At 50.9% G+C, this 16,673-nt stretch overlaps 1 protein-coding gene across 1 annotated transcript in view; it reads right to left on the bottom strand.

The window, feature by feature from the left end:
• Positions 1-16,673, bottom strand: part of OSBP2 (oxysterol binding protein 2) — a 158,066-nt gene that overhangs the window by 3,034 nt on the left and 138,359 nt on the right. The window contains exons 4-12 of the mRNA XM_044243906.1: positions 14,041-14,233; positions 13,274-13,391; positions 11,042-11,093; positions 10,645-10,791; positions 9,297-9,542; positions 6,696-6,816; positions 6,306-6,409; positions 6,138-6,233; positions 5,872-6,056 (exon numbers count right to left, since the gene is read on the bottom strand). Of these exons, the coding sequence (XP_044099841.1) occupies positions 5,872-6,056; positions 6,138-6,233; positions 6,306-6,409; positions 6,696-6,816; positions 9,297-9,542; positions 10,645-10,791; positions 11,042-11,093; positions 13,274-13,391; positions 14,041-14,233 (1,262 nt within the window). The remainder of the gene's footprint in view (positions 1-5,871; positions 6,057-6,137; positions 6,234-6,305; positions 6,410-6,695; positions 6,817-9,296; positions 9,543-10,644; positions 10,792-11,041; positions 11,094-13,273; positions 13,392-14,040; positions 14,234-16,673) is intronic.

A 16,673-nucleotide genomic window follows, 5' to 3' on the forward strand; every position in this document is an offset into this window, starting at 1 on the left:
TGATGCATAAGAAATGTTGTGGATCTCTATCTTCTTCAACACTTGATACTGTCAGATTTTTTCATTTTTTCTTAATTAAATGAAGGCAAAATGGTCTCATTGTGATTTTGATTTGCATTTCCCTGATTACTAATGATATTGATCATTTTATATGATGACTGGTTATGTGTATTTGCTCTCATGTGAAATTCTTGCTTGTGACTCCTGCACTTTTTCTGCCAGACTGTTTTGCTTTATTCATGGGTGAGGTATTCTTGATTTTTTTTTTAGTTATTATTATTTTTTTTTAAGATTTTTTATTTATTTGTCAGAGAGAGAGAGGGAGAGCGAGCAAGCACAGGCAGACAGAATGGCAGGCAGAGGCAGAAGCAGGCTCCCCGCCGAGCAAGGAGCCCGATGTGGGACTCGATCCCAGGACGCTGGGATCATGACCTGAGCCGAAGGCAGCTGCTTAACCAACTGAGCCACCCAGGCGTCCCTGGTTATTATTTTTAATTGTGGCCAAATTCTCAATGCTGTTCTGTTGTCAGGTATTAAGTATTGTGATTATCTTCTGCAAGTTTATATATTGCCTTTTCTTTAAATGTGTATGTACACTTTCTTTAAATTGTCTCTTAAAGAGCAAAACTTCTTCTAAGGAAAAAAAGAGGGGTGCCTGGGTGGCTTAGCCATTAACCATCTGCTTTTGGCTCAGGTCATGATCCCAGGGTCCTGGGATGGAGCCCTGCATGGGGCTCCCTGCTCAGCAAGAAACCTGTTTCTCCCTTTCCCATTCCCCTTGCTTCCCCTTTCTTCTCTCACTGTGTCTTTCTCTGTCAAATAAATAAAATCTTAGAAACAAATAAGAAAAAAATATTTTAATATAGTTGCATGCATCTGTGGTGTTCTGTGTCTGAAGATCTATTTCCTTAAGGTGTAAAAGATACTCATCAGCATTTTTCTTCTTAGAGTTTAACTTGTTGTTTAACCGCAAATCAAGCTTAATACTTTTCTAAGAGCTTTGCCTGAAGTCAATTTCTGTTTTAATGTAAGGGAGAGATTCAGTTAATCTTTTTCCATATGTTTAACCATTTTACCAAGTCCTTTTAGTGCACAGTGCCATCTTTCCACATGATCTCATGTCACCTTTGTTATATGCCAAAGATATATACATCCTTGGGTCTGTTTCAAGGCTCATTGTTTTATTGGAGCTACAAAATAAGTCCCAATATCTAGTAGGGCTAGTCCTTATTTCTCTGTTGTTCTTCAGAAATAGTCTGGCCCAGGGGCCCCTGGGTGGCTCAGTTGGTTAAGCATCTGTCTTCGGCTCAGGTCATAATCCCAGAGTCATGGAACTGAGCCCCACATCAGGTTCCCTGCTCAGCGGGGAGTCTCCTTCTCCTGCTCCCTGTGTCCCTTCTCTCTCCCCCATGCACTCTCTCTCTAATAAATAAGTAAATAAATAAATAAATCTTTATAAGAAAATTCTGGCCCTTTTAAAAATCTAAAAAATCACTATTATCAAGCAGAAAATCACTATTGGGATTTTGCTTGATCTCTTTGAATGATAACATCTTTGTAATAATAAATCTTTCTATTTATGAACATTGTGTCTTTCTCCATTGATTTAGCTCTTCTTTACTATCTCAGTAAAGTTTTATAATTTTCTCTGTAGAAGTCCTGAATATAAGATTTATTACAAGGTCCTTGATATTCTCTGATACAGTAATTGTTTTCTCTTAAATTGTATTTTCTAGTTTTTCTTTTTAGTGTGTATAAATGCAACTGACTTTTTGCACATTAACCTTGTACTAAGACACCTAAAATGCTTTTTCTGAATCTACTAAGATTTATTAATGTGATGAGTTAATTTGTGTATTTTCTAATATAAAATCATCTTTGCATGCCCATGATAAATGCAACAGGATTGATGATGAATGTTTTCTTTTTTTATACACTGTTTGATTTTCTAATGTCTTGTTTTGGAATTTTGGTTATATATTCATAAGTGAAATAGGGCAGAACTTTAATTTTCTTACGGCTCTTTTAGCTTGATTTGACATCAGGGTTATCCTGGCCTCATGCATAGAAAAGGAGAGCATTTTTTCTTTTCCTTTGATCTAAAAGATTTTATATACTATTGGGATAATATATTTCTTGAAAATTTGGTAGAATTCACCTACAAAATTATCTGGGCTTTGTGTTTTCCTTTTGGGATTTTTTAAACTACTTCAGTTTCTTTGATTATAGGACTAGTCATGCTTTTCATTTCTTTTAGACTCAGTTCTTATTATATCTAAGAATTTGTTCTCATCTGAATTTTAATTCTTAGTACTTTGCATGTCATATTAAACTCTTCATTAATAATATTATTTCTCTATTCTCGCTTGAGAAGTCTGGCCAGTAGTTTTCTGTCAGATTTTTTTTTTTTTCCTCAAAGAATCAACTTTTGGCTTTTTAAACTTCTCTATTTCACTTTTTTCTATTTTACTAATCTCTGCTCTTATTTTTAAAGTTTTTTTTTTCTTTCTTCTGGTTTATATGTTGACCTTTCTCTAATTTCTTAGATTAGAAACTCAGAAAAGAAATAGTCTCAAAACGAATGAGCTTATTTATGTGCCTATTTAAGACAATCTGTTTCCTTTAAAGCACTAACTTTGTTACATCCATTCTCACTCAATTTTAGGTATTTTATTTTATTTTAAGATTTTATTTATTTATTTGAGAGAGAGAGAACAGAGGAGGGGGTAGAGGCAGAAGCAGGCTCCGCACTGAGCAGGGAGCCAGATGCGAAACTCAATCCCAGGACCCTGGGATTATAACCTGAGCTGAAAGCAGATGCTTAACTGACTGAGCCCCCATGTGCCCCAATTTTAGGTATTTTTACATTTTCATCCTCATTTATTATTTTACCCATGAGTTATTTAGCAACTTAACAATTTTTTCCAAACACGTGGGGATTTTTTGTCATCTTGTTCATAACTTCTGACTTAATTTTGTCTTATCATGGATGTGGTCTGTATGCTACCCTCTAAATTTGTTGAGTTTTCTCTAAGGTTCAGTACATGACAGATCTTTGCATACATTCCATGTCCACTGGGTAAAAAGTATGTTCTTTGAGTGTTGCAACTTCAAGTGTGTGGACATCCTGTGTTGTTCTTATCTCCTCAAATCCTTGTTGATCCTCTCCCCGCTGCCCTTGACTGATCACCAAGTGAGAAAGGTATGTTGAAGTCTCTCAATCTCCCACATGCTGATGGATTTACCAGTTTCTCCCTTTACATCAATATACACTTTGTTTATTTTTGAGGCTGTTTCATTACATGCATAGTGAAACTCCTTATCTTCTTGAAGAACTTTTATATGTAGCAACTCTTTCATCCCTAATAATGCTTTTGTCTTATTAAAGTCTATTTTATCTGATATTAATAGAGCTATTGTAGCTTTTTCAGTTAGTATTCCCATGGTATGTCTTTCACTTTCAACCTCTGCATGTCTTTGTTTTTTACATCTCTTAGAAGGTGTATATATCTGGATTTTTAAAAAGTCAGTATTTTGTTTATTGACTGGTGAGTTTCATCTACTTTTATTTGTTATGTTTGGACCTATTCCTACTGTGTTGATTTATTGTTTTTATTTTTCCTTTTTCTCCTTAGTCTTTTCTTACTATTCTAACATCTTATATTTGTCTCTTCCTTCTAATAAGAACTTAGCAATCCTTCTCATCCCTTGGTGTCCTTTTCAACTCTCCTCATATCCTTACATGTTAACGTTATTTACACCTTAAATTCTGCATTATTTAGGACTACTTTCTCTTTGCCTTTGGTCTTAGTCATTATTTTAAAAAAAACAAACTTCCAAAAACACAATGTTTACATCATATTATGTCTTTTCAGCAACTTCTGGATTTTTTTTCTCCCCTTTTAAAGTACTATGTCTAGGGGCACCTGGGTGGCTCAGTTGGTTAAGCATCCAACTCTTGATTTCAGCTCAGGTCATGATCTCACACGATCTCAGGGTCGTAAGATCGAGCGTCATGTCAGCCAAGCACTGGGTGTGTGGAGCGTGGTTAAGATTGTCTCTCCCCTCGCTGCCCCCGGCCCGTCCCCACCGCTTGTGCTCTCCTGCATTCTCTCTCAAATAAATAAATAAATACATAAATGAACTACTATGTCTAATACCATTTTCATTGTGGGTTTTGTGTGGCAAACCTTCTGAGACTCTTTGCCTGATGACATTTTCTTGTTGTTATGTCCTCATTATTAAATGATAGCTTGGCTGGATAAAAATCTTAGTCTTCTAATTTTGTTTTCTTCATTACCTTGAAAATATTACTCCAAACACCGGCTATTGAAAGATGTCAATCTTTCTGATTGTCAATCTGATTCTTTATCCTTAATTGTAATCTTCTTATACTCCTCTCTGGAAGCTACTAGAATTTTCTCCTTGGCATTTTTAATTTTCTCTATAGTATGATCTAGGTGAAAGCTTTTCTTTATCTCTTGTTTCTGAAATTCTACAGACTCTTCAGCCCAAGGTCTCCCATCTCCTTGTTTTTGCTCTGGGAAATTTATTTCCATTATTTAACCATTTCTCTCTCCTTTCCATTTTTCTTTCTTTCTTTTCCTTCTGGGATTCCAGTTACACATTATTTTAGTGGTGGTTCTAGGAATGCAGACTTCACACAGCCAAAAGTTAACATACATCTTGACACCTTCTTGGGTAGCACAATGGCCTTTGAGAAGTTTCCTTCCATTTCTCCTTCTTCCGACTTATATGATCACACAGTTGTATTTTATGTTTAGATTCTAAAACTTGAAAGACATCACTATTCTTGTTTATTTACTGTTCACTTAGGTTCACGTAGTTTTTGTTCTTCATTCACTCATACATCTCATATCTTCCATCTGGGATCACTTTCCTTCTGCAGGAGGTATATCCTTTAATGGGGGTCTTCTGGTGCCAAAATGAGTTTTTAATAGTCTGAAAACATAACATTTCAACACTCTGTAAATGTGTTCTCCCTGGGTGTATCATTGTCGGCCGGCAGTGAGTCTTTCTGCACATGTAAGATCTCATTTGACCATCTTCAAGCTTCCATCATTGCTGAGGAAGAGACCGCTGTCTGTTTGCTATTCCTCAGAAACTCATACATGTCTTTTTCACAACTGGCTGCTTAATATTTTCTCTTTGATTTAGTTTCAACAGTTCCACTGTACAGATTTGGTGTGGAAGATTCTCTGCTGTTTGCTCTTCAGATATGTTCTCTTTCCTTCTAGACTCCCGACTAGAAGTGCACTAGACCCTGCTCTCAAACTTGATGTGTGCACAGCTACCCCTGGGGTCTTTATGGGCTCCCAGGGCTGCTGGCGATGCTGCTCCAGGAGTCATTCTGGGTCATTAGGTGGTAAGCTTTCTCTCTGTTGGCTTTTTGTCTTTTCCAGGTTTTGTCTCTCTATCTGAAGGGTTTATTCCTTCTGACCTATTCCGTTGATGGAGTTTATTAAACCTTCCCAATCGGAGTTCTCAAGTTCAGTTGCTTAATTTTTCCTTTGCTTTGCTCCCTCTGGAACCTTCTGTGCCACTTTTTATAGTTTTCTGTTCCTTGCCCTGATGAAGGAAAACATTGTTTTTCCTTCCTTGGACTATGGGGGCTCTGTCTTTATCAGCCTGTTTAAAGTCTGCATAGGATTGGCTACCGCCCGATACAGTCACATTAGGATGTCAGCTGCAGAACACAGTCTCTGCCTACGTGCGGACAGAACCATCCTGACCCCAGTGTCTGTCGCTCACTTCTTGCCTGGCTGGCCAGGCTCCCCTGCCTGCCCTAGGCCCCACTGCCTCTGCCTCCTTCTCCCTGCCTGCTCTTTACCCTCCCTCAGCCCCACTCACGGCAGCGGGTACTTCTTCCACAGCAGCTTGGCTGGCAGCGTCTGGTACACGGTCTTCTGCTTCCCATCTGAGCTGGGGCTGCTGGGGCTGCTTTGCACGATCTTGGCGCACTCCATCTGTTCATCCCATGAACCTGACAGCACGTAGTGGGCTTTGCCCTGGCTGTCACTTACCACTCCTGTCACCTGTGGACATGGGCAGGATCAGCACAGGCACACGCCCCACTCCATTCCCCTCCCATGACTCTGAGAAGTAGCCTTGCTTACCTTCCGGGCTACCTCTTTGGAGAAGTAGCTATAGGGCAAGAACTTCAGCTGGCACCGGTCCTGGGTCTTATGGTTCACAATCTCAATGTCCCCGGTCTGGTGAGGAAGGTTAGTGGTCAGCACCCCACCTCTAGGCCACACGCCCCCTCCCCGAGAGTACCACCTGACCTGATCAATCCAGAGCTTGCCCACAATGATGTTATGCACAGTCGAGGTGCTCTTCCTCCACACGTAGTGATTCCCACTGGCCTGGAATTCTAAGTGGATGGCACCTGGAGGCCAGATATAGGGTCAGAAGTCATGGCTTGCCATGCTAGACCCCAGCGAGCCTGTCTGCCCATGGTCCCACGGTCCTGACAACTGGAAGCAGTATTCGTGTAGACTGGGGACAAGGCATAGGCCAGGGAGGCATCGAGGAAGCCTGGGGAGGTGGGGAGCAGATCTGCAGAGAGACTAAGGTCACTCCTAGAGGCCCCAAGCTGGCTTCTGTGTTGGTAAAACCCTCCCGCTTATCCAGAAAGGCTTTCTGTCCTGGGAAAGCACAGGGCTTCAGCTCACCTAGCGGCATGATGGAGAGGTATTTTCCCCGGAACTTGCTAGAGATGGTGATCTCCTGCCAGAGGCTCCAGCCATGCTTGGAAAACACGTAGTGTGCAGCTGATGGTGGGTGGTGGCTCACCTGAGACCAGACCCACAGGACATGAGCGTCTGCTGGACATGGGCCCAGGCCTGTTCCCCAACCAGCTGTGGGGACCACCTGCCCTGTGCTCAGCATGACCAGCTCCATGGCCCTGGGAGCAGGCCCCCAGGAAGGGTGGTGCTCTGATGGAAAAGCAAGGGTTGGCCGTGGGACCGGCGTGGGCGGCTGTCCTGGGCTTGCTGTGGTCAGGGGAAGAGGACTAAGGCATCTCTATGCCAGGCTTGGGCTCTGAAATGGGGTGATGACAGAGCTTGGCCTCAAGGGGGCCCCTGTGACAAGCTGTGCTGATGGCTAGGAAGTGAAGTGTGACACTCTAGCTAGGGCTTCTCTGCCAACTCCCCAGTTAGCCCCCCAACTCATCTGCAAAGGGCTGCCCCCTACTGTGCCATGTTGCACAGGGGGCTCAGGCTGGGGAAGTCACTTGAACTGAGGGGCAGAGTTGGGCCCTGTCTCCCTCCTGGCCAGCATGGCTCTAGAGCAGGAGGCCATATCAGTGTCCTGCCCTGGCCGCAGGGGGTGGCACAGCAAGCTCTGCACGGCCCCTGGGGCCTCCCACACCTCCCCGCTCCTCTCACAGCACTGGGCACCCCTGACTACTGTTCTCACCTGCCAGCAAGCCCCTGTCAATTTCCCCTTGTTTATTCTTCCTCATTTCTGTGGCCTTGTGGTCAGAGGGTCCTGGGGCTCAGCCTCTCCCCAGCTTCCTCCCTCTCTAAGGCACCTCCTCGCTGGGTCACGACCTCAGTCAGTCTCCAGCCCCAGCCTTGCGCTGGGACTGCCGCCCTGCCACCCAGCTGCCCACTGGACTCTCCCATACAGGTGGCTGTTTGGACTGACCAGAGTTCCTGCCACTCCCTCCTGCATCTCTCATTGTCTCCTGTCCCTGTAAGTGGCACCTCAAGGCCTTTCTGGTCTCAGCATCACAGGTCAAACCCACCCCCCATTCCTTGTCACCCACGGCTGGGGCCCCACATGCCCTAGAGCCCACCATACTGGCACACCTAGGGATGTGACCCCAAGGGGCTGGCCCTGGCACTCTGTGTCCTGGCTTCCTGCTCAGGCCGATGATCTAGTCTTAACAGCTGCTCACACCAAATGCTTGAGAGTCATCCCTGGCCTTCTTTCTTATGTTCCTTCTCTAACCCTTAGGAAATCCTGGCTGTTCTTTCTTCAAAATGCGTCTTGAATCTGCCCCTCCCCCTCACCAGGCCACGGTGGGTGGCGCAAAGCATCTATAGCTTTACTCTCCGCTGCAGGGGGCGCATAAACAAAGGCAGGTGTCAGGACCCTCTCTACCTGCCACACAGACTGAAACCCGAAGCCTCAGGCTGCCCGCCCACTTCCTCTCTGACCTGTGCTGCTTTCTCCCTCGCTTTTGGCTCCAGCCAGCTTTCTAAAGGTGAAGGAACCATCCACTTACACAGCACCTGTCCCGCACTGCCCCCTTCAGGAGAACAGGCACCCCATCCGCTCACTTCCCAGCTGCCTGTATGGCACCTGGCACCTTGGGGGCACTTGGTCAACTCTACTGAATGAAGAAGAGAATTCACTCAGTAGTTCAGGCCAAGAATGCTAGGGTCATTCTTGCTGCCTTCCCTTGCCTCCCTTCCTCCTCCCTGGCCCTCCCTCCCTACATCCAAAGCATCTGCAAATACCCAGGCTCTACTTTCTAAGCAGCCTGTGCTCTACCCATAACTGGCTTTGTGTAGGGCTACACTGCCACCACAGCACGCCTTTTCAACTAGCCACCAGACAGTGAAGTGTCTGCTTTTGGAGCTCCCCACCCCCAAGCCCCAAACAATGCCTGGCCGACAGCTGATGTCCAGCAGCCTAGCCAGGAAGCTCTTCACGCAGCGCCTGCCTGGGTTCTCCCAGCACCCAGGGAGGCACCGACAGATTCAACCCCCATCAGACAAGCTCAGGCTAAGATGCTGCTGCTGAGGCTCCTAGACCCCAGGGCCTGGGTTTGGCTCTGCTCCGTGGGGAGAATATGCATGTCTGTGGGTGTGGGGAAGGCATTGAGAAGCGATGGGGGCAAGCTGACATCACCAACCCCCAGGGAAGGACCGCTGGGCCCCAGAAGCTCCTCACATTCTAGGCCTGCACCGTCACGGACTCAGGGTCCCCACACAGTGGAGGATCCCCTCTGCCTGCTACCTCCCCTGCTCTGGCCTACCCAGACTCCCAGAGAGCACCACACACTTGTCCCTCAAGAGCCGCTGTGTGGTTCCTGGCAGGGGGAGGGGCCCTCCCCTTCCCCACACACCAGCCCTGACTCTGCCCTCACCCAACTATCTCCGGGAGGTCTGCCCCTGCTGCAGGAGGCCCAGCCTCTGAATGGACCTTGACTTGGCCTTGTGGGCTCGGGCATGGCAGGGTCAGAGACCATGTCCCATTTGTCTCCCTGGGACCCCTGGGCCTGGAAGGAGCGCCTTGGCCAGAGTGTGCGTGGGCCTTACCTGCTCACAGAGGGAGCGCAGGCCCATGTCATCAAGGCGGTCCAGCTCAAAGGTCTCCCCTAGCATAGGGTTGAAGGGCTTGGCGATGCGGTGCACAGTGGTGGAGTAGGAGGACACGGAGAAGGCGGCCACCAGGCACATCTGCTCCACTGAGCTGGTGCAGTGCACCGCCTTGTCCAGCAGGTGGTGGTACTCCAGGTCCTCCGTCAGCCGCTGGAGCATGGACAGGGGCTCGTTAAAGTTGACCTGCGGAGCGGACGGGCGGTGGTCAGGCGCTGCTCCCGGCACAGCCCCGGGGCCCTCCCCGCCTGCCTGTTCTCCTCAGACGGTCCTGGGCACTGCGGTTCAGATGGTGCCTCCACAGTCAAGTTCCTCTGCCGACCCCGACTAATGCCCTGTCCAAACCCGAGTAGCTCCCTGTGCTTGCCTCCACCCTCAGTTTTCTCTATAGCCTCGTGGCTTTTGGACCTGCTGTAACTCGTACCCTGTCACTACGGTCACTATTACTCTCCCTTCCTAGGATGTGAGGGCCACCAAGTCCAGAGTTTCTGACTTGTTCAGCACAGAGTCAGAATTAGAGAGTGACGGGAGGGATGGGTGGCTGGATGAATGAGTTTTCCTCCTATTCTGAGCTCTTGCGCTGTTTTTGGGTGAACGCTCCTATAGGCGGCGCCCCCTCCATCCTGGTCTTGGGGAAGGGCAGGGTCACTCCCCCCTTGTGATGCTCGGCTATGACCCTGGGCCAGCCATCAAGCAGGGACTGCCCTGAGTTCTCCCCTTTCATCCTCCCAGACACTGTTATGTGGACGTTGTTCCTTGCCCCACTTTGCAGGTGTGGACACAGAGGCGGGAGATGTGAACGGGTTTGTCCTGGGGCACACAGTGAAACCAAGTCTGGCCTGAACCCCAAACATTTGCCCCCTGGAGATGCCATCAGAGCCTGGCGACACGAGAATGCTAGCTCCATCCTCAGCCCAATGTGTGACCTGGCTGGAGTGGGTGCAAGAGATAGCTCCTGGCCCAGGACAGCCCAGTTCTGCCACTCCCCATCTATGAGGTCGGGAGAGCCGGGACATCAGGAAGCCCTGTCAGGTGCAGAGGTGCTCTGGGGGTCCCCACATCTCTGATCAATGCAGAGTCCCTCCTTAGCTTCTTCCCTCAGAGCCTGAGACCTCTGCTCTCGGGATTTTGGCAATGTTGTTGAACACGATTTGATAATTTGTTACATGCCCCTCAGGTGTTGTTAAGAATGACACCCAGACTGCTGGCACTTAGAGGTCATTCCTTATCCATGCACAAAACAGGGCCCCCTTTGGACCCAAAGCGGCTGCTCCACACCAGCCCCTACCGGCATGGGGATCTTGGAGAGCTCCCGGCCGATGCAGTTCTTCATGATGCTCCAGAGATTAAGGCTGTAGTTGGGTTTGTCAGGGATGCGGACACGCCTCTTGACCTTGGGGGGACCCTTGGGCACAAGTGAGGCGCCATCTAGCACCTGCCAGAGAAAATGGGTTTGTGAGCAGAGGCCAGGTGCCCCTTCGGCCTTCTAGCCCCGGCCCTCACCTCTATCCAATGCAGTCCAAAGCACTGAGCTGGCCACTGGCACGGTGCTGGCACAGGGGCAGGCTGGCAGACAGGTCAGACCAGGCGGAAGGGAGCCAGGGCACTAAGCCCGACCCAGAGGCCCGGAGCCCAAAGTGCCAGCCTGTCTTCTAGCCACCTTTGAGGTCTCCCATCTCACTTACATTATCTGATGAGGTCCAGTCCACTGGGCCTGTGGTCCCACCCTCCGCTTTTCTGCAAGAAACACAAAAGGGGAGGCAAATTATTTACAAATCCTGAGGCCTCCTGGGGACCGGGCACCTTCTACCCAGACCCATCAGTGAGGTGCAAGGGACAGCCCACCCCAAGGCTGCTTCTCCAATGGGACATGCCCACTTTGGGACATTCAGCTGGGCTGGGGGGGCCCAGGGCAGTGAAGGGGCTCCCACCCACTGATGTCCCATAGGAGCAGACACTGGAGCAAAGTCACCTGAGGTCCCTACACACAGCCCCTCCTGGGACTGGCAGACCCAGGACCCGGATGAAGCTGGGGGTGGCCATTTCCTCTGGCAGAACCCCCTAGAGCCCTGTGGGGCCTCACTGTGTCCTCACTGTCTGCTGATCTCTCGCACTAGACTGGGGTTTCAGAAGGGCAGGAAGTGGTCAGATGCATGCCTGTGCCTATGAATACTTGTTGTGAGATGGTTGGCTAAGCAGCAGGGGGTGATATGGATGAAGAAGGATTCAAGCTCTGAGGGATCCTCGAGGACAGGTGACCTGGGCCAGCTGGGGTGAGGGGCAGGCACTTGGCAGTCAGGGCCTCAGGGAATGGGAAGGACTCACTGGGTCATTGCGCACAAGGGACCCGCCTATAGTCCAGAGGAGCTACAATACCGGGGAAGGTGGTAGTTTGGGCCTTGGGATTGCATCAGGAGCCTAGAGAGCCAATGAAGAATGTCAAGCACAGGGGTCACCTGCTTGCTGGTTGGGTGGCAGCAGAGAGGCCTGGGGCTGTTAGCTGAGGTGTGGAAGGTGGCTGGGTTGGGGGCGCGAAGGAGGGGGCAGAGCCCAGCCCCTGGGGACTCCAGGTATGGGAGGGGTGGGTGGGAAGTTGGAGGGGTGCACGAGGTTGACACTGCTGGGTGGTAAAGTGAAAGTAAATTCAGAACAGCCAAGCTCATTGTGAGAGCAATATAAGCAAGCAAATTTTAAACTATTATTGGGAAATGAACCGTGATTGAGTTGGAAATACTCTGTTGATAGGACTAGAAACACCCTGTTGAATTAGAGAGATCCCAAAGGCCCTTGCCCTGAGAGAAACCAGGATATGGAGTGGTGACCCATGTTGGTACACAGAGGCAAAAAAGGAGGGGCTGGGGGTTTTTACTGCCTTCCCCTCTGTGGACTGGGCTCCAGGGAGTCCACGGAAAGCAGTGTGGGGTATGGACTGTGAGTTGCAGATCAGACGCAGGGAATAAGGCCATCAGGAAGCCTGCTGGTCCTCATCCATGAGGGGCTGAGTGTCCTGCCTGAGGGCAAGCCTGTGGGGGAGCATGGGAGGCTCTGTGACTCCGCTGTGCCCCAGGGATGATGGGTGCAGGGGGCAGCACAGGCAGTGGTTGCTTATGTCATTGTCCCTAGGACTTGGAATGGCAGCTCCTCCCCAGGCCACGGCAGAGGAGCCACAGACATGGGTGGAACTCATCAGCCACCTCCATGTCCCCCAGAGCAGCCAGACTCACCACCCTTCCAGTACTTGGGCCTGAAGCAATGTCCTAAATGAGGCAACTCCGAATTGTAGCAAATCCCTGTTCATGCCCCAGGGTGCTGCCCTCTGACCCAGCCTGCCCACGCAGGGCTCCTGCTCCTCCCTTTTGGGGGTCCTGCACCAGCACAGTCCCACCACGGGGGTGGGGGCGCTTCCTGGGGATCCAGATTCTGACAACAGTGTCCCGGTTACCGCTGTGCTCTAGTGTATATTTAGAAACACCCTGAAAGAGGACACTTTTATGAAAGGAGGCTTGGAAATAGAAAATAAAAGGGACTTCTTGCATGGCCTGTCTGTTTTGGAACGTGGGCGGGGTGGAGGGAGTGGTTGGGACTGCGTGTAGCTCCGAGGCAAGAAAGTGCAGCAGACGCCTTTCGACCTGGCCCTGGGGTCCCAGCCCCCACCCCCACCCTCTCCAGCTGGAACCGGATCCTGCCGAGGCCCTGTTCTCCGCCTCTGTTAAAATGAAACCCTGATTCAAACTCTATGTGGGCATTTGAATCTGAGGAACAGAACAATCATAATAATAACTAAAATACAGTGTGAAGCAAGACTTGAAAGAAAACCCCCAAGTACGAAGAACAGGTGCAGCTTAAGAACAAGGCGGGAAAGGCTAAGTCTGGCAGAGGCTCCTTCCAGGGCCGCCAGTCCTGCCTGGAGAACACACCTGTCCTCCTTGGCCTCGGTGATCACGGTGATGAAGGATGTAGAGTCTTCCATGGCGTCGAAGTACTCGGTATCTTCATCTTCCTCACTGTCCTCTCCTTTGGGAGTTAAGAGGCTTCCTGCAGATACACGCAAAACCGCCGCCTCAGTTTGCAACTCTGAAAACTCACTCACCTGCCTGAGGAAGTCCAAAGCCCAAAGGGTGCCCCCCACTTTGGACCCTGCCCCCCCCACCAGCCCTTCATTCCTTTCCCACTTCAGTCACCTGGGCCGCATTAACGTGGCTGTGGCTGCCCTGGGTCCCCTTCCTGGAATGAGCTTCCCGCTCAGTGCTTTGGCTCAAAGGCCTCTCTCCTTCTGGAAGCCTCCCCAGATTGCTCAACACGCTGGTCAGTCTGTCTGGGGCCTACCTACCCTTTCTGATGGACCCGGCATCCCAGCCCCAAGGCCAGGTGGGCTGCCACCTGGCACCGGGCAGCCCTACCACAGAGGGACAGTTGGGCTCGCTGGACTTTTCTCATAAGAACTGGAACCTAAATGCAGGGAGATAATTACCCTTTGGTAGTGGGTGTGGGAAATACAAAGCCACTGAGGCAGGCCTGAATGGGGGCATGTTAAGGGGCATGTGTACTGGGGGTGCGGGGGGGGCCGTGTAAGCAGAGCCAGCTGGCAGGAGGAGGTGGAGACAGAGCACAGATTGGAAGGAACAGAGGCTGAGCAGCCCTGAGCAAGGGACCCAGCCAGGCAGGGTGGCCCTCGCCCACTCGCCTTCGCTGAAGCTCTTGGTGGGGTTGGTGGCCCGGCCGGGGGCGCTACGGAAGGCCCGTTCGAGGCTGTTGTGCTGCTTGGCTAGCTGCTCGATGGTCTCCTCCAGGTGGATGCGCTGTTCTTGCTCATACTGTAGGGCACGCTGCCATTTCCGGCTGTGTGTCTCTGCTAGTTCCAAGAAGTCTCTGCAGGCCTGGGGAGGGGGGACAGAGTGGCCGGTGAGCACAGGGCCCAGGGCAGGGGCCTGTCTGTCCCATACCCCACACCCCACCTGCCAGTCAGTCCTGGGGTGTTCAGAAACACCTTTGCTGCCCCCTTGGCTTCTGTGGGGATGAAGGGACTCTGAATTTTCTCTCAGAGCCAGCCCAGGGACAGGCGTCCACCATGGTGGGCATCCCACAGTGAGGATGCCGTCTGAGAGCACCAAACCTGGGCTGTGACTGGTGGAGGCTGGATTTCCACATGGCTGGGGCCCAAGTTCAGCCATGTGCCGGACCTAAGCACGACCTCTGTCCCTATGAGAACCCAAGGCCTATGTGGTGGTCAGGCCAGTCCCTGCCCGTGACATGGGAGGAAGGAAAGCCACATTATGCCATAACTTCCTGGCTTAGAGAGGTTAAAGGGTCTTATCTGGCACAGGAACTGAGACCGGACCTTCCCACAAAGTTACCTCAAAGTCTGTATCACATAACTCTGCTTTTTAAGTAAGGTTCCCCCTTCAGACTTGGGGCCTACTCTGACATTCAGATTCTTTCCAGCTTCCCAGGTCCGTAGGTGGTCCCACTACACTCTTATGAGGCAGGGGTTTGTCGTTTTGTCCCTGTGATCAGAGGAGGGCCTGGGCTCAGCTGTTCCTGGAGGGCAGGGAGGGCCAAGCCAGGGACCTCTGGGTTTGCCTCTTCTGGACTGAATGCAGTAGGAAGGGACACGTTTCCTCAGCCCAATGTGCACCGGTGGTCTCTGGCCACCCCTCCCCGGCCCTCCCTTTCCACACACATCACATGCCATCTGACCCCGAGGGTTGGAGTCATGCTCTCCTGGAGGGAGAAGGGCACACAGCCCCTCATCGGTGACACAGGGACAATGCAGCTGTATCCTGACAGCTGTTGGGAGGAACCAGGGAGGTGATGTGGAGTGCTGGGCCAAGCAGCCCTCACAGACACTCCCTGGGAGGCACCAGAGGCATGGGTGCCACCCTCACTGCTCAGACTTCTCTCACGTCTCCCCCAGGGAAGGCTCCTGAGCCGGCTCGGTCAGGTCCCCTGAGATACTTACTCACTCACCCCAACCACCTGCAATCTCATGCCTACAGATCAGCTTCTCTGCTGACTCTGCCTGTTTCTCTTCATCCCATGGATCCCCAAACTCAGCGGCTACTCTGAGCATCCGCTGGATGAGCGAACAACCTGCTGAGGGGTGGCTGTGGGGGCCTCTCAGGAGAGCAGGGGCGGATAGAACCTCGCCAGCGGCAGACTCCGGCCGGCATCTCTCTCTCTCCTCAAGCCTACCCCCTCGTGCCTTCCCTGTCATCTCACCTCCCAGCACCCGTGCGGAGTGGGCTGGGCAAAGCTTCCTCCCTGACACCCTTACCCCCACACACCATTCTAAAGATGGGATGGGGACCCAAGGAAACCAGCAAAGTAGAGTAATAAGGCTTGCTATCAGGAGTGGTAAGGCCTGGACTCCTGCACAAGCCACTCAGCCCCTCTGAGCCCATGTCCCGAGACACAACAGTAATATCTGACAGAGCCCAGGCTCCCAGCTTCGCTGTCCACCCGGGCCCAGCAAAATCCTCAAGGCAGAGGAGTGGGGTCATCCCCAATTGACATATGAAGAAACTGAGGCTCAGGTTCCTGCAGCTCCCTTGCGAGGCTCTGGGGAGGAAGTATATTCACTCTATCTCAGATTCAGGAGTGTCCCCACTCTCCCCGAAAGGTCCCTGCCTGGTCACACCTAAGCCACCGTAACCAGCTTCTCCAGAAGGGGGCAGGGATTTATACGGGCAGATGACCCAGCACAGGTTGGGATGGGAGTAGAGAAATCTCCTTATGCATTTAACAGGCTCTGGAGACAATAGAGGCTGCACCAGGAGCAGCCACAGGTCTGGGGCTTTCTAGAGTTTGCAAATAATGGATCTGTGAGGCTCAGCTGCTGGTGTGGGGCTACAGTCACGGACCATCACACAGTTTGGGGACGAGGACATGCCTGATTGCCACTCCCTAGCTTTTGACTTGGGAGCCAAGCCTTTACCACCCAGGGTCCTTCAGTGGCCTTGTCCCAGGTCCCTGCTCCCCCCTCACCACTGCAGGCCTCAGGGTAGGGGGCCTTGACAGCAGACACACAACCACTGACTCCAAAGGGCAGACTAGAAGGCTCCTCTTTGCTGGGTCTGCCCCAGTGGTATACAAAAGTAGTAGTGGTGGAGCGTGGTGGGCAGAGGACCCCTCTGGGCACCTCAGAAATGTTCCAGATGCTTCTAGGAGTCCTGTGGGTGGGGAGGGGCTCCCCACCCCTTTCCACAGATTGTGAAACAGGCTCTGAGGTCACACGGCCAGAGGTAGCAGACACAGAGAGGGACCCCAGCTCCTTATCCTGGAGTTCTGTCCACTCTGAGCCGCCCCTCCCATGAGATC

Source organism: Neovison vison, chromosome 3 (assembly GCF_020171115.1).
Source record: "Neovison vison isolate M4711 chromosome 3, ASM_NN_V1, whole genome shotgun sequence".
NCBI lineage: Eukaryota > Metazoa > Chordata > Mammalia > Carnivora > Mustelidae > Neogale > Neogale vison.